Source organism: Aegilops tauschii, chromosome 6 (assembly GCF_002575655.3).
Source record: "Aegilops tauschii subsp. strangulata cultivar AL8/78 chromosome 6, Aet v6.0, whole genome shotgun sequence".
Classification (NCBI taxonomy): Eukaryota; Viridiplantae; Streptophyta; class Magnoliopsida; order Poales; family Poaceae; genus Aegilops; species Aegilops tauschii.
In genome coordinates, this window is record NC_053040.3 from 453,093,624 (window position 1) to 453,120,391 (window position 26,768).

At 46.0% G+C, this 26,768-nt stretch overlaps 1 protein-coding gene and 1 pseudogene across 1 annotated transcript; one reads left to right on the forward strand and one right to left on the reverse strand.

The window, feature by feature from the left end:
• The window catches only part of LOC109785699 (subtilisin-like protease SBT1.4), a 29,542-nt pseudogene extending 7,484 nt beyond the window's left edge, over window positions 1–22,058 (forward strand).
• A 579-nt stretch (window positions 22,059–22,637) lies between these two features.
• LOC109785698 (ethylene-responsive transcription factor ERF071-like) lies at window positions 22,638–23,009 on the reverse strand. The gene has a single exon (XM_020344296.1). The coding sequence runs from the start codon at window positions 23,007–23,009 to the stop codon at window positions 22,638–22,640; it is 372 nt and encodes a 123-aa protein (XP_020199885.1).
• Between the last annotated feature and the right edge of the window lie 3,759 nt (window positions 23,010–26,768).

The following is a 26,768-nucleotide window of genomic DNA, read 5'->3' on the forward strand; positions in this document are numbered from 1 at the left end:
AACTCAAATTGAAGATTTTTCAACTTTTGGTGGTGGTGTGACCCACCGTATAAGAATGATGATTTCAGACACCGCGTACAATTGTCGTAGGGTTCTGAGAATCAAATTCTTCGTTAATTTCTTCACACTTAGAGTGTTATTCTTCATTGATTGAAGAAAAACGTTTCTTCATGTGTTGCACATCTAAGTCATCAATTTTGCAAAAGTGTTAGGATGAGTGTCCTTTTCAAAGAACATTCGAAGATTCTAAGATATCTAGCTCACACCGCAACTTGCTAAATCTCTTCTCATCCAAGGGCTTTGTGAAAATATCGGCTAGCTGTTCTTCAGTCTTCACATGCTCAATAGAAATGTCGCCCTTCAACACATGATCACGAAGAAAATGATGACGAATCTGAATGTGCTTTGTCTTCGAGTACTGAACTGGGTTGTGAGCAATCTTGATGGCACTCTCATTGTCACAGAAGAGAGGCACATTCTTCACGTTGATGCCGTAGTCCTTGAGAGTTTGCTTCATCCATAGCAATTGAGCACAGCAAGAACTAGCAGCAATGTACTCAGCTTCAGCAGTAGACAGTGATACGCAGTTCTGTTTCTTCGAGGACCAACAGACCAAAGATCGTCCGAGGAAATGACATGTACCAGATGTTGACTTGCGGTCCACACGATCACCAGCATAGTCAGAGTCAGAATATCCAATGAGATCAAAAGCCGAGCCCTTGGGGTACCATAATCCAAGTGTTGGTGTGTGAGCTAGATATCGAAGAATATGCTTCACAGCCTTATGGTGTGATTCCTTCGGTGTAGCTTGAAATCGGGCACACATGCAAACACTAAGCATAATATCTAGCCAAGATGCACATAAGTACAATAAAGAACCAATCATGGAGCGGTATACCTTATGATCGAAGTCAATACCATTTTCATCAGTGCACAGATGGCCATTTGTGGGCATAGGAATTTTGACGCCTTTGCAATCTTGCATGCCGAATTTCCTCAGTACATCCTTGAGGTATTTCTCCTGGGATATGAATATGCCATTGCGCTATTGACGAATTTGAAGACCTAAGAAGAATTTCAATTCTCGCATCATAGACATTTGATATTCTTCACTCATCATATAGGCAAATTCATCACTATAACGTTGGTTAGTACAACCAAAGATAATATCATCAACATATATTTGGCACACAAACATTTCACCATCATAAGATTTAGTGAAAAGAGTAGGGTCGAGTGAACCGGGTTTGAAGCCTTTCTTCATGAGGAATTCCTTCAAAGTATCATACCACGCCCGAGGGGCCTGCTTGAGGCCATAGAGGGCCTTATTGAGTCTGAAGACTTTGTCAGGATGCTTTGGATCTTCAAAACCTGGGGGTTGAGCAACATATACTTCTTCCTCAAGCTTACCTTTGAGGAATGCACTTTTCACATCCATTTGATATAAAGTGATATCATGATGGTTAGCATAAGCAAGTAATATGCGAATAGCCTCAAGTCTAGCAACAGGTGCAAAGGTTTCATCGAAATCAATTCCTTCAACCTGTGTGTAGCCTTGAGCTACAAGCCGTGCCTTATTCCTCACCACGAGGCCATTTTCATCTTGCTTGTTGCGGTAGATCCACTTTGTGCCAATGATATTGTGCTTGCGAGGATCTGGACGTTTGACCAATTCCCAGACGTTGTTGAGCTCGAACTGATGTAATTCTTCTTGCATGGCATGAATCCACTCAGGCTCCAGAAATGCTTCATCTACCTTAGTGGGCTCTGTGATAGAGACAAAAGCATAGTGCCCACAAAAGTTAGATAAATGTGAAGCTTTTGAGCGTGTGAGAGGACCTGGTGCTTCAATGTCATCGATGATCTTTTCAACTTGCACTTCTTTTGCAACGCGAGGATGAGCTGGTTGTCGTCGAGGAATTTGATCAGCATTTTCTTCAGCACCATTTTCTTTAGTATTTTCTTCAAGTGCATTAGCTCGACGTTCTTCATGTTCTGGAATGAATTCTTTAGCAGATTCTTTGGTAGGAATGACATCCTCAGTAGCCTTGAACTTGATAGTTTCCTCAGGTGCTGGTTCATCTATCACAGAAGGTAGGTGCTCTCTTTGCGAGCCATTAGTTTCATCGAACCGCACATCTGCAGTTTCAACAACCTTGTGAAGAACGTTGTTGAAGACTCTGTAGGTGTGCGAGTCCTTTCCATAACCAAGCATGAAACCTTCATGTGCTTTCGGTGCAAATTTAGAGTTGTGATGAGGATCTCTAATCCAGCATTTAGCACCGAAGACTTTGAAATAACTCACATTGGGTTTCTTGTCAGTGAGGAGTTCATAGGCAGTCTTCTTGAAGAATTTGTGAAGATATACTCTCTTGATGATGTGGCACACAGTATCAATTGCATCAATCTAGAAACAATGAGGCGTTTTGTATTCATCAAGCATAGTGCGAGCCATCTCAGCAAGAGTCCTGTTCTTGCGCTCCACGACGCCATTCTGCTGAGGAGTATAAGGAGCAGATAACTCATGAGTAATACCAAGTTCATCAAGATAGTCATCAAGATAGTCATCAAGACCAGAATTCTTGAACTCAGTTCCATTGTCACTTCTCATGTGCTTGATCTTCACACCAAAGTTGGTTGAAGCCCTCGATGAAAATCGTTTGAAGACTTCCTGCACTTCATGTTTGTAAGTAACAATGTGTACCCATGTGTATCAAGAGTAATCATCAACAATAACAAAGCTATATTGAGATGCATCATTTGAAACTGCAGAATAATGGTTAGGACCGAACAGATCCATATGAAGCAATTCAAATGGACGAGTAGTGGTCATGATAGTCTTCGCTGGATGCTTAGCCTTTGTCATCTTCCCAGCTTCACAGGCTCCGCATAAGTGATCCTTGAGGAATTTGACACTCTCAATGGCAATGACATGCTTCTTCTTTGCAAGCGTGTGCAAATTCCTCATGCCTGCATGACCAAGTCGTCGATGCCATAGCCAGCCTTCTGAAGCTTTTGCAAGTAGGCACACGGCTGGTTGCGGTCCTGTAGAGAAATCAACAATATACAAGTCTCCTCTCCTAAAGCCTTCGAAGACTTTGGAATTGTCAGCTTCCATAACCACAACACAATGATACTTGCCAAAGACAACAACCATATCAAGATCACAAAGCATTGAGACAGACATGAGGTTGTATCCTAAGGACTCGACAAGCATGACTTTGTCCATGTGTCGATCCTTTGTGATTGCAACCTTACCTAGACCCAATACCTGACTTTTGCCTTTGTCAGCGAAGATGATATGCTTCAGATGAGATGGAGATAAGGGAGCATCCATCAAGAGATTTGTGGCACCAGTCATGTGATTTGTACAACCACTATCGAGGACCCACTTAGTGGCTTTGGGTTGATCATCTTGCAGATGAATTAGTGCAGCTTATGAACTCATATACTTCATCACTGAAGAATATGACATCAATTCATCAGATCAATTTCATCAAGTAATAGAACAGATAAAGCAGTATGAGGACGCCTGCGTCCTTTCAGGCATTTTTCAGGTCTCCAGCAAATTATTCAGACGTTCACGCACGTCTGGAGACCTAACCCTGCAGAAGAGATTAGTTCTTTTTCTTCACCACCCACATCTGAAGGGGTGGCAAAGAGTTCATCACTCCGCGAGCTCCATACGAGAAAGGTGGCATAGAAGCCAGTCCATTTCGTTTCACATAAGAGGAGTTAGGGTAAGCATATGAATAAGCAGAGAAATTCTTCGAGGACTTACGAACATAATGATTAGAAGAATAATGCTCATATTCATAACCCTTAGCTCTTCCCTGCGAAACAGAGTTGTTAGCACGATGATATTCACATGAGGACTTTGATCCTTTTGAGGAGTTTGATCCACGTGAGGAATTCGGTCCGTATGAGGACTTGGATCCATATGAAGAATTTGGTCCAGATGAAGAATTTGATCTGGGTTCCTATTCTTCACAGGTGGTGTCATGAGGACATTCACCTGAAGACTTTCAAGGCACCTTTTGGGAACCCAGATTTTCTTCATAGGGGAACCGTTCCTGCAGTTAGTGCCAACATATCTAGCAAATACTTCACCATTCTGATTTTTGAACAATTTATAGTTGGAGTCAAATGACTCATCAGAAGAATGAGAAGATTCACATGTAAAGCCAGATAAATTGGATGGATCAACTAGAGGTCCCTTTGCAGCAACCCACGAGGTTTTGGGGTACTGCTCAGGCTTCCAATATGTACCATCAGCATTGAGTTTCCTCTCAAAGGCAATACCCTCTTTCCTAGGGTTCCTGTTGAGGATCTGCTTTTTAAGCACATCACAAAGAGTCTGATGCCCTTTGAGGCTTTTGTACATGCCTGTCATGTACAATTCCTTCAACCCTGCATCGTCAGTGATACCAGCAATGTCCTTAGATGAGGAATTAGTGATAGCAGAGGCAGGTGAAGAATTTGTAACATTAGAAGCATTTGAACATTCAGGTGAAGAATTAGCAGATTCACGTTCAATGCATTTCAAACATGGAGGAACAAATTTTTCCTGAGCAGCGCTGATTTGTTGAGCAAGTAATGAATCGCGCTCCTTCTGAAGATCTTCATAACTCACTCTTAGCTTTTCGAGATCTTGCTTTCTTTGAAGAAATTCATAAGAAAGCTTCTCATGATCAGATAAGAGAGTGTTATGATGACCTTGAAGGTTGTCAAACCTAGTCTGAAGTCTCTGAAGATTTTCAGTCAAGGTTTTAGTGCGATCCATTTATTCACCCAACATATCATCACTTTTGTCTAGCATGTTTTGAACCTTTTCAAAAGCCCTTTGTTGTTTCACAGCAATTTTAGCAAGCTTAGAATAGCTGGGCTTGAGGTTTTCATCAGATTCATTCTCACTTGATTTAGAGGAGGTATATTTGAGTACCTTGGCACCCTTTGCCATGAAGCAATAGGTGGGAGTGTAGTCATCATTTCCTTCATCAGCCTTGTTGGTGAGGTCATTTTCTTCAGAGTTGAAGATAGACTTGCTGACAAATGCAGTAGTGAGAGCTAGGCTCGCCACACCGGATTCGGACTCCTCAGATGCCTCCTCTTCCTCATTTTCTTCAGATTCAGCCTTAGAGTCCATTTCCTTGCCAATGAATGCCCGAGACTTCTTGGAGCTGCTCTTCTTGTGAGATGAAGACTTTGAGGATTTTGATGCTGAAGACTTTGAGGATTTCTTCTTTTTCTTCGCATCATCAGAACTGTAATCCTTGTACTTCTACTTCTTTGATTCCTTTTCCCACTGAGGACAATCTTGAATGTAGTGTCCAGGTTTCTTGCATTTGTGACAAAGCCTCTTCTTGTAGTCACTGGATGAGGAATCATTGCTCCTTGAGGGTTTTCCAAAGCGACCACGTCTTGAGAACTTCTGGAATTTCTTCACGAGCAGTGCTAGTTCATGGCTCAGTTCTTCAGGATCACCAAGGCTGCTGCCAGAGTCTTCATCTTCAGACTCAGAAACTGCCTTGGCCTTCAGTGCACGTGATCTGCCATAGCTCGAACCATAGAGATATCTCTTTTCAGCAAGCTAGAACTCATGAGTATTTAGCCTCTCGAGGATATCAGCCAGATCAAGTGACTTGTAATCAGCACGTTCTTGTATCATCAATGCCAGAGTATCAAATGAGGAATCAAGCGATCTCAGCAGTTTCTTCACCACCTCATGGTCGGTGATGTCAGTGGCACCAAGCGCTTGAAGCTCATTTGAGATGTCAGTGAGGCGATCGAAGGTTTGTTGAACATTTTCATTGTCGAGTCTTTTGAAGCGGTTGAAGAGATTGCGAAGAACATCAATTCGAGAGTCACGCTGTGTTGAGACTCCTTCATTTACTTTGGACAGCCTATCCCAGATAAGCTTAGCAGTTTCCAAAGCACTCACTCTTCCATACTGTCCTTTGCTCAGATGGCCACATATGATATTCTTCGCTTGAGAATCGAGTTGCTTGAATCTCTTCACATCAGTAGCATTCAGAGAAGGTGTGACTAAGGGAACAACATTTTCCACAACATACCAGAGATCGTTATCAATTGCCTCAAGATGCATTCGCATCTTATTCTTCCAGTAGGGTTAGTCCGTCCCATCGAAGGTAGGACACCTAGCAGAGACCTTGATCATACCTGCGGTCGACATAACTAAATCTCCAGGCGGTTAAACCAAAATCACACAGAACAAGGGAGTACCTTGCTCTGATACCAATTGAAAGTGCGTTATATCGACTAGAGGGGGGTGAATAGGCGATTTTTATGAATTCTTCACTGTGGAATTTGCGGGTGAGGAAATTCCTTAGCGAAGAACTACTTGCAGCGGAATAAGTACTCAGATGTAAACATAACAGAACACAAGCATGGTCATCATGATGAAATGAAGACAAGCACAGAGTACAAAAAGCGTAAACACATAATAACACAGGATGAAGACAAACAGACTGAAGAAATTGAACTGAGGAAATTGAGAAAGTCTTCAGTCAAAGTCTTCAAACACAGATATGAACAAGCGCACAACACAGTAATGAGGAAATGGAAAGTTGAGGAAATAGAACCAGTAGGCTTGGTGAAGACAATGATTTGGTAGACCAGTTCCAACTGCTGTCTCAGTTGTACATTTGGTTGGAGCGGCTAGGTATTTAAAACTTAGGACACATAGTCCCGGACACACAGTCCTCACTGTATTCTCCTTGACCTCGCCCAATCACTCGTGGTAAGTCTTCAGGTGACTTCCGAACCATCACAAACTCGGTCACTCGGCAATCCACAATTCCTCTTGGATGCTCTAGACCATGACGCCTAACCGTCTGGAAGAAGCATAGTCTTCAAAGGTAACAAGCATCGGATCCACGCAGGATCAATCTCTTCAGTGATGCTCAATCACTTTGGGTTTGTAGGTGTTTGGGTTTGGGTTTTCCTCACTTGATGATTTTCGCTCAAAGTCCTCGGAGGATGGGATGCTCTCAAATGACAAGTGTCAGTTTCTCTCGGAGCAGCCAACCAGCTAGTGGTTGTAGGGGGCGGCTATTTATAGCCTAGGGAGCAGCCCGACATGATAAGACATAAATGCCCTTCAATGATATGACCGTTAGGTGGGTAGATATTTTGGGACAGCTGGCACAAGGCACAGCAACGGTCGGAAATTTGAGGCTCAAATTCCTCAGGGCTATCATGTTCCTCACTGTGTAGGCAATCCGCACTGGCGAATTCCTAACTCCTCAGTCAGAACAAATTCCTCAGAGACCAGAAGAACTTCGTCTCTGTCACTGAAGAATATGACTGAACTGTATGAGATTTCCAATGGCTTCACTCGAAGGGATTGGTAGGTGTAGGATTTTGAGTTGAGAATCACATGGAAAATTTTCCTTAGTATTTCCTCGACCCCCTTTAACAGTACGGTGTTACCTATGACTCAAGAAAGAGAAAATGAAACTACGAAAACAAAAGTCTTCACGCTTCATGTTCCTCGAATGAATACCAAGTCTTCAAGGTCACACCAATTTCTTCACTTTCAAAGTCTTCAGAAAGTCTTCAGAAATCCAAAGTCTTCAGTCGAAGAACTTCATTTTTAGGGGTCGACTTTCTCTGTAAATAACAAACTCCTCATAGAATTATAGACCTGTGTATACTCATAAACACATTAGTCCCTTAACCTATAAGTCTTCAATACACCAAAATCACTAAGGGGCACTAGATGCACTTACATCTACATCCCCAACCTCTTCGCGGCGGGGCTCCTCTGCTACCACCAGGGTGCGGTGGTGGTCCAAGGTGAGATTCTCCGTGTCCTTCTCCTTGACGCGGAGACCCGGCTGATTGACAGCCGCGGATTGCGTGACGGGGAAGCAATCTCATGGCGGTCGCGCGTTTGGTTTCCGTGTCATTTGGCTTGTGTGGGGGATTCACTCGACTGGGTAAGGGGAGGCGACGGGGAGGATTCCGAGGCGAACGACCGCCATGAATGCGGGCGGAGTGTGGGCAATATATCCCCACCGCCCACTGGCTGGAAGACGCAACTCACCAAAAAATCCCCACCCTCCCACCACAGCGAGCGGCGCCCTTGTCCTGAGAGAGAGAGGAAGCGGAGAGCTGGGAAGATAGCGGACTGGAGGATGAGGATGGAGAAGGCCATGATGGAGCTGGCTAGCGGCGACGAGGCGAAGCTGGAGAGGGCACATGAGGTGGTGTCCTGGTTCTCCACAAGGAAGGAGATGTGGCGCGTAGCGAAGCGGGTATTTAGGAATCTGGCCGTGGAGGAGGACGAGAGACTCACCCCCAACGGATTCACCACTCCGACGGGCGCACCGGTGAGCTCTCTCGCTGCGCTGGTCTGGGCCATAGAGGAATCCGACTCGGGGAATCCTTCCTAGAGGGCGAAATGGTGGGGGTTCCAATCTCGGCGTCGCTACCCTGCTGGACCAGAGGAATTTCTGGTCGGGGTGGTGATGGCGATCCCCACCCCGGGGATGCGTTGGGTCCCGATTCCGATCGAGGACAGTGAGGAAGAGATGGAGTCGGAGATGGAGGAGCCGGAGATGGTGCCAGATCTGGGCGAGAGCAGCGGCGGGGGGAGGAAGAAGCAGAAGGCGCAGCTTCCAAGGCACTCCCCACGCTTCCTTCGCCGCTCACCACGCCTCCTCGGCCTCACCAAGTCCACCCCGGCGGAGTAGGCGTCTCCCCCGCCGACAACCGTTTCTGGTTGCTGGCTGGGGATGATGCCGACGAGGAGGTTGGGGCCTCGTCAGAGAACAATAGTAAGCCGCTGATTACTGATAAATCTTATCGATATTTGTCTGATGAGGATAGTGACATTAGTTCTAGAAAAAGTACTCAATGCGGTAAATTAAGAAAAAATAAAAATAAAAATGGTGAAAATGAGAAAACCCCAGCAAAAAAAAATTGCGAGGAGGTAAAGAGAGGAGGAGATGATGACAATGAAAAAGGAAATTACTTAGATGGATGGATTGTTAAAAATCTCATAGCAAAAGTCCCAATAATACCTGACTATTGGTCAAAAATTGGGCATGATGATTTCATCATATATGGTTTTGATTGTGTAGTGGAGATTGATAATAATAGACAGAAAAACATTATCCATGTAAACAGGGTTTTAGAGCAGTGGGCCGATGATTTGTTGGACTGGGCAGGCTTTAAGCCCAACCTAGAGAACTGTGGAAGCCCAGAGGAGGGGGGCCCTGGGGTGGAGACATATATAAGCCCAGGGGACTCCCCTATCTTCGGTTTGTCGAGCACATCGAGCTAGGTTTAGGGTTCCCCCTCCTGCCGCCATCTGAAGAGGAGGGAATGGATAGATTTGGAGGTCGATTCGGTGGAGGGGGGAGGTTCAATAGAGGAGACAGAGAAAATTACCAGTACAGAAAGAAAGATGAGGGGGCGATAGATTCAGAAACTACAATGAAAGAAAGAACAGGAAAGATTGGGATCAGGGGAGCGGCAGCAGCAACCTGCAGCTGGGACAGGAGCAACAGCATGAGCGGGGGAGACAAGAAGAAGAGAAGGAGAGGGTGAGATCAGAGAAAGAAAAAGAAGCGCTGAAGACTGCACATCCAGGTACGACAGACCCTAGCAGAGACAATGTTGGTAGTGAGCTTGATGTGATTCAGCAGCAAAAAATCCTCTCTGCTTTGCTTACACAATTGACTCAAGGTGCTGCCCTGCTGGGAGGGAATAATATGAATGCACAAGGAGGGGTCAGCATTGACGGTGTCATGGACTAGGGGGTACTCGCCACGCCGTCTCCCGACCAGCTGGATCGGGCCGAGGACCCCCACGGCGGTTCATTCATGGGCCACTTCGGGCATCCCATGCCGCATACAAGGAGGTTTCCACAAGACTTGGCGCCCAAGCCAAGGACTCTCCTAAACCCTAGGCCTTCGGTGCATATATAAACCGATGCCAGGCTAGTCAATGGACAATCTGATATTCATTACTACAATCTCGTGGTAGATACATGTACTCTGTACTACACCCATATGAATACAATCAAAAGCAGCATGTAGGCTATTTATCTCTTCGAGAGAGCCCGAAGCTGGGTAAAATCCCGTGTCCATGTTACCATTGTTCCAAGACGCCTAACTTAGGACCCTACTACGAGATACGCCGGATATAGAACCGACATTGGTGCTTTCATTGAGAGCCTGCTAGACGATCGTCACAGATCGATGGGATGATCAGGTGATATTTTTTCAGTCAGATCTATTCTTTATAATTCTTCTTTCCTGCAAACTTGTTGCTACCGCGTCGTGCTACCTTGTCTATAGGCAGATCAGGATCAAGAGAAATATTAGCGGCGGCGGACACGGCTCCCGCCTGGCAGCGGCGTACAAACATCAGCTTGGAGTTCGCTGACTCGAGCGCAAAAAGAAATATATGGCGATCAGGCTAGTGTCCCTCCAGCCGAGGAGACCAGGCCGAAGTTAATTCAGCTATGCGGCAACCCCAGGAAGATTCTATCCTTTCTTTTCTTTATTCAATTATAAGTATGGAGGTCATCTACGCATCTAACCTTTTGGTATGTCTCCATGCACTCTTTTGACGGGAGATTGATTTGACCCCTGTGTGAAAAGTAGCACTATACTAGCACTTGGTCGGCTTAGCGTTGGCCTTGTGCCCCACGCGATCCTGGGCCTCGAGTGACCCGAGTAGCCTCAAGTGACCCGAGTAGCCTCAAGCAGCCCCCCTCAGGCAACGCGTGCGCAGGGATGATCGTCTGCTCTTCTTTTCTTTTATTATTATTATGCAAGTAGCGTCTAATGATCCATTGTGCTTGTTTTCCTCGCAATTGTAGTGTATAGCTACAAGTCCCGAGGCTGCTGCCTCTCCTTTTCTACCAGGCATGACAGGGATCAGTCTGGCCTAGCAGCAAGCTAGTTTGGCTTTACTTTCTTATAAATCAAAGCACAAAGTACAATTCACAAGAGAAGATCAATGACGCTCACCCAAGAAATCTAGTTTTCCAAAACTAGTATTAATTCTCTACGTACACATTACTACTGCTTCACGCGAACATCGAGGTGATATTTTTTCTTGATGGGAGTGCTTTGTTAAAGTTGCTCTTGAATATTTTTCTGGGGCTTCGGGGACTTCGGCATCGCCGAGAGAGCTCTACCTCATCGAGTGTTCGGCACATGGGCCATATTTCTTTTATTACTCACTTTGCATAAATTATTTATTATGTTATGATTTTTTTAATTTACTATTATTACTATTATCCCCGGCTCGCACTATTTTCCGTGCACATGTAAATGATACGGGCCGGGCAGCGCTGTCACCTCGGCGTACCGACGTACCACGCCACCTCGATTGGACCGGGGGCTTCATCATCACTTCATTAACCCACGCCGGGGACTTCGGCATCATACTGCTGGCCCGCTTCGTCGCCTCGGTTGGACTGGGGGTTCCACCTCGGCACATTGGCTGTGCTATGTCACCACTTCGGAGTGCCGAGCTCCCTGCTCGGCCACCTCGGGACCGTCTTGGGGGCTGGGACCTCGTCCCGCCGCAAGCTCGGCACGCGTCATCACCACCGAGCACATTAATCAGCTAAGTCGCTTTCATGCTCAATTTTTTTAATTCATTCGGTTCGACCAAACTTTATATTTATGCTAAACAAAAAACTTACTTTGTTAAAAACACTTCCTTTACCCAAATTAACTGGGGGCTCTTAAATTTGTACGAGCCGTTCTATAATAATTGTTTTCCTCCTAGTCATTGCAAAGTCTTTTTCTACCACTCCTTTCTCGACTCGTGTGTGTGGACAATAGCTGGATATGTTGTTTTCTCCCTAATGCCGCTCGAGTTCAGTTCGCTAAACTGGTCGAACAAGCAGTACTGCGCCTTCGGGATAGGAGGTTGCAGCCGTAGGCTGACCCGCTTGAAGTCTTGAGATCGGATGTGTCACATTAATGCACGACAGAAGCACAAAAGTAAGACTAATTTTCGGACTGGCACCAATTAACTTGATTTAGTTCAGGCGTAAAGTTTTTACTGAAGGTTTTTGGTTTTCCAAGCCTATGGCACTTTTAAACTATTTGTGTGTTTCCAGCACAAGTCTCGCAGTGCAACGCCGGATACCTTTAGAGATTCGGCAAAAACATTCTTGGGTATTGCTATATATGCATCGGTTTCGAATTGTGTCTTCGGTCAATAGTTGGGTTGCCCGGCTCCTGTGCTTGCCTCCAACGTTCCCGATTTTTCGGCTAGGTGTGCAAAGGGAGAACCATTGCGATTGTGCTTCCAGCTCGAATGGTTAAGCACCTCAGTGGAGAAAGCCGAAAACTGACTGTCACAATAGGCGTAAACAGGTCAGCGATCCGATGACGGTGTCGAACTATAGATCGATACTGATTACCCCTTGATAAACGAGGGCCTTTCATAACATTTGCCGAAGTGTTATCGGCTTGACTTCAGTCGGTGCCGAACACTAACAGGGGGCTCGTAGCTAGCTTCCCCAATTTAAAGCTCCTATGACTAAGTGAAAGTTATAAAGCCCGCATATCTGATTGCCTCGTTTTCGCTAACACAACCGCCTTCGGGCACCGAGACATCGGCTAAGGGTTGTTTTGTTATTGCAGAAAGACCCTGCGTAGCATCTACAAGGGGGTGGAAGCCGATGATGGGCCACTTTCAACTGATAAACGGTCGCAACGGAGTCAAAATAAACATATCATCGGCGTTTGTATTTAGTATACGAGGGCTGCCTTCCATAATCATCGTTATAAAGCCATAAATATGCATCAATTTGACTTAAGATTTTGGCCAAGCTGGGTTGCCTGGCTCCTGTGCTTACCCTTACGTTCCCAATTGTTCGGCTAGGCGGTAAAGGGAGCACCTCTGTGATTGTTACTATCGGGTCATCCGAGTTAGTACCTCAGACTGGGTGAAGCCGAAAACTAGCGATCTTAAAGGATATAATTGGTCGGCAACGACGGAAGTGAAAATTTAGGTTCGCTAAAGACCACATAGTTCGGGAATTTTCCCAAAACTAAATCCTCAATATTTTGCTCCCACATTGATTAGAGCTGAGGTTTCATCATCATGCTTGGCATGACAACCCAAAGAAAGGAACCGATAGCGGGATTATTTTCTTTGGAAGACGTTTCTTACGTTTAATAGCAATATAGCATATCTCTCCGCATACCTTTGTTTATAAAACCGTATGGCCGGATGTTGCCTTGTTTGTCATAAATCTTTTCCCCATAAAGGCTTTATAAAGTGGGACAAACACTCCTGGGCTACTGGCCGAGGAGGTTGAAGCCGATGGTCGGTCAACACAGTTTTGTACAATGCGGATCCAAGCATTAATGATGTAAAGTACTTGGATACATAGAATCATTACACATAAATTGTGAGCAAAAATCAATTTTTTCGCGGCCAATCTTTTAAAGAGTCAATGGCACAGTTTCTTTTAGACACCCGAGCAGCTGACATAACGCTCTCATAGTTCCTTATTGGCATTAATGTCCTATATATTAAGCCCCTTGAGGCCTACCTTGGCGAGCTCAGCTTTCGTTAGCTCTAACTCCTTTATGAGATCTTTATTCTCTTTCCGAGAAGTTTGTGTTAAACACAACAAAATTTTCTGTCAAACGGATATCGATCCTTAATTCGGCCACTCGTGCCCACATTAAGGCTCGGGGGCTACTGCATTTCCCATTCAATGCGGAAAAATCAAAGTGCTGAGTGTTAGGCTTGACCGAACTATGGGCAAACGCGTGTTCGGACAACAATAGATACCAACTGGGACTTATCTCTCAAGGGCTTGTCCGCCGATCACTATCTTCTCTAAAATATTACACCACGTTTCTATTCCTACGTATGTTGCTGAGTTAGGATTTGATCCTTAGGCCGATTTCTCGAATCGACATGGGTCTCACAGGCTACTGGGATTAGCGGTTTCATGTTTTCCTTTAGGTGCATCTCGGGTTTTAGACTGACACACACCTTGAGGGCTACTGGGTATATATCTCGGCGGAGAATAAATTGCACCAATCAAGAAAAATATATCTGCAAAAAATCAACCCAAGCCCGAGGTGGTTTATCACCTCAGAAGCAGTCCGGCATAAAGCTCAGATACAAGTGGGTTGTTCCGTAAAGGGCATTTACGGCATTAAGCTCGGCTGAACTCATTCAACTTTTTTGAACCAAGGTCATCTATGACACCTCGGATATAGTCCAGCATTGGAGCTCGGATGCAGTCCGGCGTTGGAGCTCGGATACTGTCCGGCGTTGGAGCTCGGATACAGTCCGGCGTTAGAGCTTGGATGCAGTCCGGCGTTGGAGCTCGGATATAGTCCGGCGTTGGAGCTCGGATATAGTCCGGCATTGGAGCTTGTTATTTTTTACACCACACCTCGGGTTTGAAGTTGTTCCCGTGCGGCGGTGTCCTCTTGCGTCCGAGCTCCAATGCCAAACTGCATTCGAGGCGTTGGAGCTCGGATACTGCGCATACAAGGAGGTTTCCACAAGACTTGGCGCCCAAGCCAAGGACTCTCCTAAACCCTAGGCCTTCGGTGCATATATAAACCGAGGCCAAGCTAGTCAATGGACAATCTGATATTCATTACTACAATCTCATGGTAGATACATGTACTCTGTACTACACCCATATGAATACAATCAAAAGCAGCATGTAGGGTATTATCTCTTCGAGAGAGCCCGAAGCTGGGTAAAATCCCGTGTCCATGTTACCATCGTTCCAAGACGCCTAGCTTAGGACCCCTACTACGAGATACACCATATATAGAACTGACAAGCATCCTTCAACAACAGATTGGTGGGGGGGGGGGGCAAACAGAGGGGAGACTAGCTTGGTTCAGAGTGGGGAGACATAGGGAAATCAATGGACAAACAGACCTGTCAGTAACACACAGAGAGATGATGCAGGAAGAGAGCACTTACAGGGGAGAGAAGTTGGGAAGAGTACCCAGATCAAAGAGAGCAGCAACATGATGTTAGGGGGGCCAAGTAAGCAGGTTTGTAACAAATGCAAAGATTCCAGACATGCCACCAAGGATTGCAAGCTGGATCATTGTGTGGTGTGTGGAAAAAGAAACCACATAACTGATGATTGCACCTGGTTGAGGCAAATGAAGCCTGTCCCAAAATATGTAGGATATGCTGCTAGAGGTTTAGGTGTGCTGCTAGTCCAAAGCTCCAAGGACAATAATGAGTTGGAGAACCCTAACCCAATGGCCCTAATCACATTCAAGTCTGGAATGCTGAATAAAACACAATTGGTGGATGGGTTCAGCTATATGTTTAGTTGGGGCTGGTAGTGGAGATGCAAAAAACAAGGGAGCAACACCTTTCTGATGAGATTCCCAAACAAAGGCAGATTGATGGAACTGGTTAATTGTGAAGATTTCAAGGTTCTGAGCACTGTGGCTGTGATAAATATCAAGAAATGGGCATTTGATTCTCAGGCAGTTGGAAAACTTCACACAGCTTGGGTGACCTTTGAAAAAGTGCCAGACTGTTTCAGACACTTTTTTGGCATGTGTGAGGTTGTTGCATCCTTGGGGCCAGTCCTGGAAATTGATATGGATACAATCACTCAGGAGAAGATCAGAGCTAAGGTTGGAGTTAGAGACTCTGAGAAGATCCCAGGATACACTGACATCACAGACAAAGACCTGAATATCTACAGAATTATGCCTAAGCTGGAAAAAGTTGTCGAGATGGGCTGGTATGGAGAGCACAAAAGACAATACTTGGGGGAAACTGGCATGGATTGTGTTGGAGAGGAAGTGAGAAAGAGACAGAAGAACAATGACACTGGAGAAAGCAACAAGGAGAATGTGACCCTGGGTAGTTTGAGTTTGGTTCAATTTGAAGAATTCAAGAAAAGGAGTGAAGCAATTCTGGTAGCCCAGCAGGAACTTATCAAAGAGAGGGAAGCTAGGAAGAAAGTGTCTAATCTGGAAATAATCATTAGAAAGATGCAAGTGCTAGAAGAGGAAAATGTCAGACAAAAAGCCCTCAAATGCCAAGATGATAAAAAGATCCAGGAAATGATGCTAGAAAGGAAAAAGCTAATGTACCTGGTCAATCAACAACAAGGTATGATTTCCAAATGTGTGGAGAAGATTGAGAGGTGGGAGGAAAGAGAAAGAGAAATGGAGGATATCACTGAAAAAGAGTTAGAAAAAATGGAAGAAGAAAACAAAGAAGAAGACAACAAAGATAGAAGACAATGATGCTTATGTGGAGCTAGTGGATTATGGTGCTATCCAAGAATCTGTAGAATCTTTTGTTGCCAGGTTGGGGATAAATCCTGAAGATCAAAGAGGAGAGGCTGACTTGGATAACAACTTAGAAGATCCTCTGAGAAGATGTCGTAGGCTAGCTGGCAAACAAGATGCCAAGATTGAAGAACTGGCAAAAAAAAGAGCTGCTGACAAAGATAACTATGGTAAGGAATCTGATGAGGAGGTTAATAACCCCTCGCTTTTTTTCATGGCTGATAAAATTGGCATAAATTTAGGATGCACTATTGATATGATAAACCATAACCTTGAACTTATTGATAGAATGGAACAAAGTAGAAGAGATTTCTACTTCACCCATTTAAAACAAAAAGAAGGATCAACAGTGCAAAGTGAGACTGCTCTCATTGACACTGGAGACCTTTCTCTGAAAGACATATGTTCAGATGAGGACCACTCAAATGTGAGATGGAGATGGACTATTATGCCCACTTAAAAAACATTTTTGCTAGTGGAAAAAGAATAACACAGGATCCCCTGGATTTACAGGAAAAAATCTGTGGTCTATATTGGAGGAAGGAAAGGAAGGAAAGGGAAGAAAAAATGAAAGGGTTAATTTGGAGTGTTAGAGGCATGGGGCCTGACTCAAGAAAATTCATTAGATCTAATATATGTGATAAAAGAATTGATTTTGTGGGGTTGCAAGAGACTATCAAAAAGGAATTTACCAAGAATGAGTTAAATAATCTTAGTGGGGGTAGAAACTTTGAGTGGCATTGGATACAACCTAGAGGGAAAGCAGGTGGTATTCTGGTGGGGGTTAATAAAGAAACTTTTGAGGTTTTCAATGTGGAAAAAGGAGTCTACTTCATTAGAACCTTACTCCATGATAAAGGGCAAGTTTGATTGGAATTTGATCATTGTATATGGTGATGCTCAAGAAGTGGGTAAAGCTGCTTATATGGCAGAAATATCCAGAATGTATCAAAATAATGCCTCTGTCCCATGCCTTATGGGAGGAGATTTTAATGTTATTAGGAAATCTACAAACAAAAATAAGCCTGGTGGATATAACCACTGGAGTTTTGTCTTTAATGCTATCATTGAGCAAGCTGGGTTAAGAGAACTTCCATTAAATGGGGGGAAGTTCACTTCGGCTAATAATCAGCCTGAACCCACCTATGAAAAATTAGATAGAGTCTTAATTTGCCCAGATTGGGAGGATCATTATCCCCTGACTGAGGTATATGCACTTGAGAGAGAACTGTCAGATCACACTCCCTGATCCTTGATACAGGGGAAAACCCATATTCACCACCTATCTTTAGATTTGAAAACTCCTGGATGATGAGAGAGGGCTTCAAAGACTTTGTCATTAAAATCTGGAATGCAAAATACCATGGTGATACTATGGAACAATGGCAGATAAGAATGAGAGTGTTTAGACAAAAAGTGAGAGGATGGATTCTTAATTCTGATGCTTGGTATAGGAAAATTAAAAAGGAAATTCTAATGCAATAGACAAAAATGCTGAGATTATGGGCATCTCTGCTTTGGACAGAGATGAGCAGAAAGACTTAAGGGCACAACTACATAGACTGCTAAAACAAGAAGAAATGAAATGGCTCCAAAGATATAAAGAAAAAGAAATTAAAGATGGAGATTGTAATACAAAATACTATCATGCTAAGGTGAATGGGAGAATGATAAAAAATAGAATTCTCTCTTTAGAACAAGAGGAAGGAGTGATTAAAGGAGAAGAAAATCTTATTAGATACATTACTGATTTTTACAAAAAATTATTTGGACAACCAGACATATCTTCAATCCACCTCAATGATTTGTGGGGGGGGGGCAATCAATTTATAGGGAACATGCTGAAGAACTAATTAAACCCTTTTCAATGGAAGAGCTTCAAGAAGTGGTTTTTCAGATGGAAAGAAACAAAAGCCCTGGTCCTGATGGATTACCGGTGGACTTCTATCAACATTTTTGGGATATTGTTAAATGGGATTTGATGAGACTTCTGAATGATTTCCATAAAGGACAGTTGGATATATCTAGGCTCAATTATGGAATTATCACTTTGGTCCCGAAAACTGAAGATGCTAAGGGAGATACATCATGGAAGGGATTGTGATCCTACATGAAGCTCTTAATTCAATACACCATCAAAAACAAAGTGCTGTGTTGTTTAAAGTGGATTTTGAGAAAGCTTATGACAAACTAAAGTGGCCATTTGTTTACAAAATGCTTAAAATGAATCAATGCCCTGATAAATGGTGTGATCTGGGCATGCACACTATGATTGGAGGGCAGGTAGGGATTAAGGTGAATGATAGGATTGGTCCTTACTTCAAAACTTATAAAGGTTTGAGGCAGGAGGATTCTATGTCACCATTATTGTTTGACATAGCTGCGGATGCCTTGGCTATAATCTTAGATAAAGCCAAGCATGCAGGCTATGTCAAGGGAGTGTTGACTGAACTTGGGGACAATGGGGTGAACATGCTGCAATATGCTGATGACACCATTTTTGTCCTTGATGATAATGAGGAGAGTGCTAAAAATCTTAAATTCATCATCACAGCTTTTGAGCAGATGTCTGGACTAATTATTAATTTTCACAAAAGTGAGGTATACCTATTTGGGGAGGCAAAAAAAGTGAGATCTATCAAGAAATATTTACCTGTAACAAAGGAGAGGTTCCCTTCAAATATCTGGGACTGCCTGTTACCAATGTGAGATTAGGAAATAAATTTTGGAAAAGCATGACTGAAAAAATAGAAAAGAGATGTGCTTGCTGGCAAGGAAGGTTATTGAATATGGTTGGGAGAGTAACTCTAGTCCAGGCCTGCCTGACAAATATGCATATGTATATGATGTCCTTCTACCCCCTGCCATTAGGGATTAGGAAGAAAGCAAACTTCTTCAGGGCTAGATTAGTCTGGCAGGAGAGTGATTATAAAAGAAAATACCATCTAGTTAACTGGAAAACATGTTGCTTAGGTTTAGGAATATTGAATCTTAATTACATGAATAAAGCCTTGCTGGCAAAATGGCTATGGAAGCTTGAAACAGAAGATGGGATGTGGGTCAAAATCTTTTTGAATAAATATGTTAAAGGAAAATGTATATCTGGAATTAAAAAGAAACCTGGTGACTCTCATTTTTGGGGGTCCCTGATGCAGATTAAGGACATTTATTATAAAAATGATAAGAAGAAACTAGGAGATGGACAAAACACTAGGTTTTGGGAAGACTGGTGGGTAGGGTCCAAACCATTGAATGAGGCCTATCCAAGTCTACATTGTATCAACCTAAACCATGACATTTCGGTGGCCCAAGCCATTGATATGGGATGGGAGGGTTTTAAGTTTAGATGGATTTTATCTGAAGACAAAAGAGCTTTATGGGGGAGTTTGAAAACCAGATGTGAAGAAGTGAGAATGTATGTGGGCAAAGATCAGCCAATGTGCATGCTGACAGCCAACAGACAATTCTCTGTGCTTTTGTTATATCAACAGTTAGTGAAAACAGATGTGGGCTTTCCACACAAATTTCTTTGGAAGGTGAAAATTCCAGCAAAAATTAAGATGTTTTTATGGTTGATTGCCAGAAAAAGTATATTAACCAGAGGTAATCTTGCAAAAAGGGGGTGGAAAGGGGATCAAAGATGTGTGTTTTGTGGTCAAAATGAAAACATAGATCATCTTTTTTTCTCCTGCTCTGCCGCAAGGCTTCTTTGGAGCTTGATAAATTGCTCATTCAATTTAAAAACAACCCCAGGTGGGGTAGATGATTGTCTGGGTGCCTGGATCAGGAAATTCAAAAAAGAGGACAAAACATTAGTGCTAGTTGGAATGTCTGCAATTCTCTGGGCTATTTGGAGATGTCGAAATGATATAATTTTTCGAGATAAATTGATCAATGATCCCATGAAGTTGGTGAAACTAACTTGCAATTGGATTGTGGATTGAGCTATTTTACCAAAAAAAAAAAACCAGGACAAAAACTACTGATGCTGGGGGCAAGGCTAATCGAGCAAGTAGCAAGTGAGGTCTATAGAGCTTCACAGGGATAGAGAGCTGGAGTTCCTCGCCTGATGAACTGAAGATTTCGTTTCCTGATGTTGGCTCGATTTTACTTTCTTGCGTAGTTTGCTGGAGGTTGCGCCCTCTCTATCTAAAATGGGTCGCCTATGACCCCGTAGAAGTGAAACTTAACTTCTGCCTTTTATGGTGTCATCGAATTGTTGGGTAGTTTTAAGTAGGTGCGCATTTGTAGTGAACTAGTATTCGTGATGGTTTCGTTAATGAAATCGGAGGGGCCCCCCTCTTTTGCTAAAAAAACGAAAGTTCTACAAACATACCACGGCCGTGGGCGTGTTCCACGCTGTGAGCAAGGGCATCGTTGTCTCCGCCTCCGCGGGGAACTCCGGCCCCGGTGAATCCACCGTCGTCAACGTCGCGCCGTTGTTCTTGACCGTCGGCGCGTCCACCATCAACCGCGAATTCCCGGCCAACATCGTTCTCAGCAACGGCGAGACCTTCACAGGCACCTCGCTGTACGCCGGTAAACCGCTTGGCCGAACAAAGGTTCCACTGGTGTACGGTGGAGACGTGGACTCGAACATCTGTGAAGTTGGGAAGCTCAATCCCAACATGGTTGCTGGGACGATTGTCTTGTGCGATCCCGGAGTGAATGGGCGGACAGAGAAATGATATGCCGTTAAACTCACCGGCGGCGCCGGAGCAGTCCACGGCAGCGACGAAGCACAGGGCAAGCAGGCCAGGACCAGCTCCCACATCCTCCCCACCAGTGCCATCACATTTGCCGCCGCCGAGAAGATCAAGAAGTACTTGAGCACAGAAGCATCCCACGTCGTGACCACCGTGTTCCACGGCACCGTCGTCGGACGGTCGCCCTCTACCCCTAGAATGGCATCCTTCTCCAGCCGCGGCCCGAGCTGGCTCGTCCTGGAGATCCTCAAGCCGGACGTCACGGCCCCCGGCATGGACATACTGGCCGCCTGGACAGGCGCCGCCTCGCCCTCGCTGCTCGACGGCGACACGAGGCACGTGCAGTACAACATCATGTCGGGCACCTCGATATCGTGCCCACAGGTGAGCGGCATCACGGCACTGCTCCGGCAGGCGAGGCCGGAGTGGAGCCCGGCGGCGATCAAGTCTGCCCTGATGACCACCGCGTACAACGTGGACAGCCGGCGCCGTCATCGGGGACATGTCCACCGGCAGGGCGTCCACGCCGTTCGCACGCGGGGCAGGCCACGTGGACCCCAACCGCGCCGCGGATCTAGGCCTGGTGTACGACGCCGGCACGGAGGACTACATCGCCTTCCTCCGCGCACTCGGCTACACCGCCGAGCAGATGGCCGTATTCAGCTCGGCGACCAACTGCTCGACGCGCGTGGGCGCCGGCGTGGGGGACCTCAAGTACCCGGCCTTCTCAGCGGTGTTTGGCTCGGAGAAACGCGCGGTCACGCAGCGCCGCGTCATGCGGAACGTCGGGAGCAACGCCAGGCTGACGTACAGAGCCAAGATCGCCAGCCCCGCCGGCGCGGTCGTGATGGCGAGGCCGCAGAAGCTGCAGTTCAGCGCGACGCAGGGGACGCAGGAGTACGCGATCACCTTCACACCATGAATGTTTGGGAATGTCACGGAGAAGCACACGTTCGGGTCGATCGAGTGGAGCGATGGCGAGCACACGGTGACGAGCCCCATCGCCATCGCCTGGCCGGCGAGCCAAGTTGCCGACATGTGATCGATCAATGTGGTTTAGGCACCCAACAGCCCGTAATGTGCCGCGCGTTAAAAGTTAGAATACAGCGTCGGATGAGCCAGGTTTTGCGCGCGGCGGTGCGCTGGCTCCAGCGGCCGCCGCAAAATAAAGTGCGCCCGAGCAGCTCCAGCAGGCGTGCTATATTTCATTTTTTTTCTTGTGAGGACTGCGATTCGATACATATTTGGTTTCGATAGTACAAATATGGAGATAGTTCCGCACATAGCCTGCTTCTACGATACAAAATGCGTAGATAGTTCATAGTCTTCTCCTACGATAGATAGTTCATAGTTCGTCCACATAGCCTGCTTCTACGATACAAAAGAAAATGAAAAACTACTACTACTCGTCATTCTCCGACTCGGACTCTGCCTCGATGATGTCCTCCTCCGACGTCGGAGCGTAGGCGTCAAGGAACCACTCGTCGCGGGAGTCCCAGGACGACGCATCTCCTAGCACGATGTTGTATTTAGCGACCGCCTTCCGCGTTCGCTTGTCCTCGCGATAGGCGGCCCGATCCTTCCTCCTCTCCTCCGTCTCCGCCCTCCTCTCAGTGAAGAACTATTCCTCGTTGATGATGTCTTGCGGGAAGCGTAGCCTCCACAGCGCCATGGCTTCCTCGTCCATCTCGGCCAAGCTGAGACGGCGCTCCCGCCTCCGGTTTTTGCGACGATCCTCGTCGGTGATAAGCCGTGGGAAAGGCGCCAACTCTTGTGCCCGCTCACGTGTCGCCACGTCGGTGAAGTTCATGTCCCGACGGGACTGCCGGAGGCGCCACGCCGCAGCGTACGCGCGGGCGCCATCCTGGGCGGTGTCGAAGGTTCTGAGGCTGAGGCGCACGCCGCTGCCCGACCGAATCGAGGCGGAGTAGGTGCCGGACGGACGCATGCGGACGCCGCGGTAGCCTGAACCTCCCCGGCGGCGAGGCGGCATGGTGGCGCAGTGTTGCCATGTCGGCGGTGAGGAGAGAAAGCGGTAGAGGGAGTGAGAGAGAACGGCAGAGGGTGCTACAATTTATAGGTGCGCCAAATCTAGCACGCGAGCTGCCGCCTTTTCCCGCGCGCGCAGTCATTCCCCGCGCGTGCTAGTTTCCCGTCACCGATGGAGCGCGCGAAAACATCCCGCGCGCGGTAAAAAACCAGTTTACCGCGCGTGCGTCTTTGGCGCGGCTGTTGGAGATGCTCTTAGCGGATGATGGCAAAATAAAAAAGAGTAGGCATCTTTCGCGAGCTTGTCTCATTGTAGCAGTTCATGTGGACGGCATTGAAGTGGGGATGCATGCAGCGCGCCGTCTCGTCGCCATCCAGGGCCTCCCCAGCAACACCGTAGCGCCGCTCCCCGTCGCTGCTCGTTGGCTCCGCCACTCGCCGGCTCGGGGTTGTAGCATCGGTGCTCCGCGTGGTCCGCCCTTTGCAGCAAAATGCGCTGCCGATGCTAGCCATTCGCCCCTGCGGCTCCAGCGTTCGTCCTCGGTGCAGCGGCCTGCCGTAGCCGTCGTCGAAGACAAATGTATCCACAGTGGGTGCCGGTTCCAGCATCTAGACACCACGGTTGCGCATCCCCGTCGGGTCGTGGTCACCACTGGAAAATCTTCCGGCGGTCCTGTTCCAGCATCCGGTGGTTGCGGTTTCAGCTTCTTCCAACGCGGTTGCAGTACTCGCTGATTTCAGCATCCTCCTTTGCTAGTTCCAGCATACTCCCACATGGTTGCAGGCCGGGGTCACCTCGAGCACCACCATCAATGTTTGAATAAATCCGAGACGCTCCGTCGATCTACCGAGATTTGTTAACGAGGTTCACCGATATGGCTACATCCCCGGGGCCTGACTACGGGTGCTCCTCCCCGTGACACCATCACAATACAGCACCCCAGTCGCCCGAGCGCCGGCACACACCGCCGGCTCCCCGCGTGCCCGTGCGATTATGTTGGCATAGGTTACATCATGTGTCTACCTTCGATATATATGAGAGGCCTAGGATACAAGTGTGCTATTAGGACACAACTCCTACCCTGTCTACACATACTAGTAGAAAACATGGCTTTGGTCCAAGCCGGGCCAGCCCATTAGTCCCCATGGGGGCATAGGTCCTGGTTCGTGAGGCCAGGGGGCCGGCCGGGCCTCGTGAGGCATTGGTCCCGGTTCGTCTGGCTCCTTTGGTCCTGGTCCCAGACACGAACCGGGACCAATGGGTCTCGCTCCTGGCCCACAACCATTGGTCCCGGTTCGTGGCTGGAACCGGGAATAAAGGGGGTCCTTTAGTGGAGTGATGTCTACTATGCAACCTTCTTCTTGTAGACGTCGTTGGGCCTCCAAGTGCAGAGGTTTGTAGGACAGTAGCAAATTTCCCTCAAGTGGATGACCTAAGATTTATCAATCCGTGGGAGGCGTAGGATGAAGATGGTCTCTCTCAAGCAACCCTGCAACCAAATAACAAAGAGTCTCTTGTGTCCCCAACACACCCAATACAATGGTAAATTGTATAGGTGCACTAGTTCGGCGAAGAGATGGTGATACAAGTGCAATATGGATGGTAGATATAGGTTTTTGTAATCTGAAAATATAAAAACAGCAAGGTAACTAATGATAAAAGTGAGCGTAAACGGTATTACAATGTTAGGAAACAAGGCCTAGGGTTCATACTTTCACTAGTGCAAGTTCTCTCAACAATAATAACATAATTGGATCATATAACTATCCCTCAACATGCAACAAAGAGTCACTCCAAAGTCACTAATAGCGGAGAACAAACGAAGAGATTATGGTAGGGTATGAAACCACCTCAAAGTTATTCTTTCCAATCAATCCATTGGGCTATTCCTATAAGTGTCACAAACAGCCCTAGAGTTCGTACTAGAATAACACCTTAAGACACAAATCAACCAAAACCATAATGTCACCTAGATACTCCAATGTCACCTCAAGTATCCGTGGGTATGATTATACGATATGCATCACACAATCTCAGATTCATCTATTCAACCAACACATAGAACCTCAAAGAGTGCCCCAAAGTTTCTACCGGAGAATCAAGACGAAAATGTGTGCCAACCCCTATGCATAAGTTCATGGGCGGAACCCGCAAGTTGATCACCAAAACATACATCAAGTGAGTCACGTGATATCCCATTGTCACCACAGATATGCACGGCAAGACATACATCAAGTGTTCTCAAATCATTAAAGACTCAATCCGATAAGATTACTTCAAAGGGAAAACTCAATCCATTACAAGAGAGTAGAGGGGGAGAAGCAACATAAGATCCAACTATAATAGCAAAGCTCGCGATACATCAAGATCGTGCCAAATCAAGAACACGAGAGAGAGAGAGAGAGATCAAACACATAGCTACTGGTACATATCCTCAGCCCCGAGGGTGAACTACTCCCTCCTCGTCATGGAGAACGCCGGGATGATGAAGATGGCCACCGGTGAGGGTTCCCCCCTCCGGCAGGGTGCCGGAACAGGGTCCCGATTGGTTTTTGGTGGCTACAGAGGCTTGCGGCGGCGGAACTCCCGATCTATTCTGTTCCCCGATCGTTTTAGGGTATATGGGAATATATAGGAGGAAGAAGTACGTCAGGGGAGCCACGAGGGGCCCACGAGGGTGGAGGGCGCGCCCCTACCTCGTGGCTTCCTCGAAGCTTCCTTGATGTGGACTCCAAGTCTCCCGGGTTGCTTTCCTTCCAAAAATAACTTCTCCAGAAGGTTTCATTCTGTTTCGACTCCGTGTGATATTCCTTTTCTTCGAAACACTGAAACAAGGGAAAAACAGGAACTGGCACTGGGCTCTGGGTCAATAGGTTAGTCCCAAAAGTAATATAAAAGTGTTAAATAAAGCCCATTAAACATCCAAGATGGATATTATAATAGCATGAATACTTCATAAATTATAGATACATTGGAGACGTATCATGGAGTGCTCTATTTTTTCTGGCCAATGAGTTGCCTATATATACCCCCTCGCCCGCAAGCAGAGCAGTGTAGTGCTCTGTTTTTTCTGGCCGGCGAGGGTAGAGCTTTGTGGTGCTCTAGCTCACCTCCTATGCACATGAGGTGTTCGATGAAATGCCCGAGCCACACTTAAGCTTTCTCCTCTCGAAGCTCCTTGTCCAACCTCCATTTTCCTTGATATTTGTCTAGGTTTGGCGGTCCGTCCTGTCCCATCCCCGTCCTCATCGCCGTCGATCGCCCACACCGATCTCGTCGCCGGCACCACCGTGGTGAGCTTCTTGATCTTATCCTCTTTATAAAAGAAAAAAGTTCTTACTTGTATGATTTAGATAGATACTTGTGTAATTTTCTTACTTCTATTATTGTTTGTTATTATATAGTGCGATGGTTTTGGTATCCGCCTTCGTCGGCCCTCGTCCTGTCTATGATTCGGATGTGGTATATATTATCTTTTATAACTATTTTGTTCATTTAGTGTTTATGACAATTATGCCGACCAACGTGACATAGATGTTTTTATCTAGGAGGTATGTGAACCGGAAATTCCAACCGACCCTATTGTCGAGAGGTTAAATTTCGTTGAAGAAGAAAACAATTACTTGAAGGAAACATTGAAAAAAATTGAGGAGGAGAAGATGATATTGGAGTTGCATGTTGCGGATGTTGTCGATGATCACAAGATCAAGATGGATGCAATGCGCTTGAAGATTAGAAATATTAGAAAATATGTCATTCATA

Coding starts and splice junctions, on each gene's coding strand:
- LOC109785698 (XM_020344296.1), bottom strand. CDS start 23,009: ATGCCGCCTCGCCGCCGGGGAGGTTCAGGCTACCGCGGCGTCCGCATG.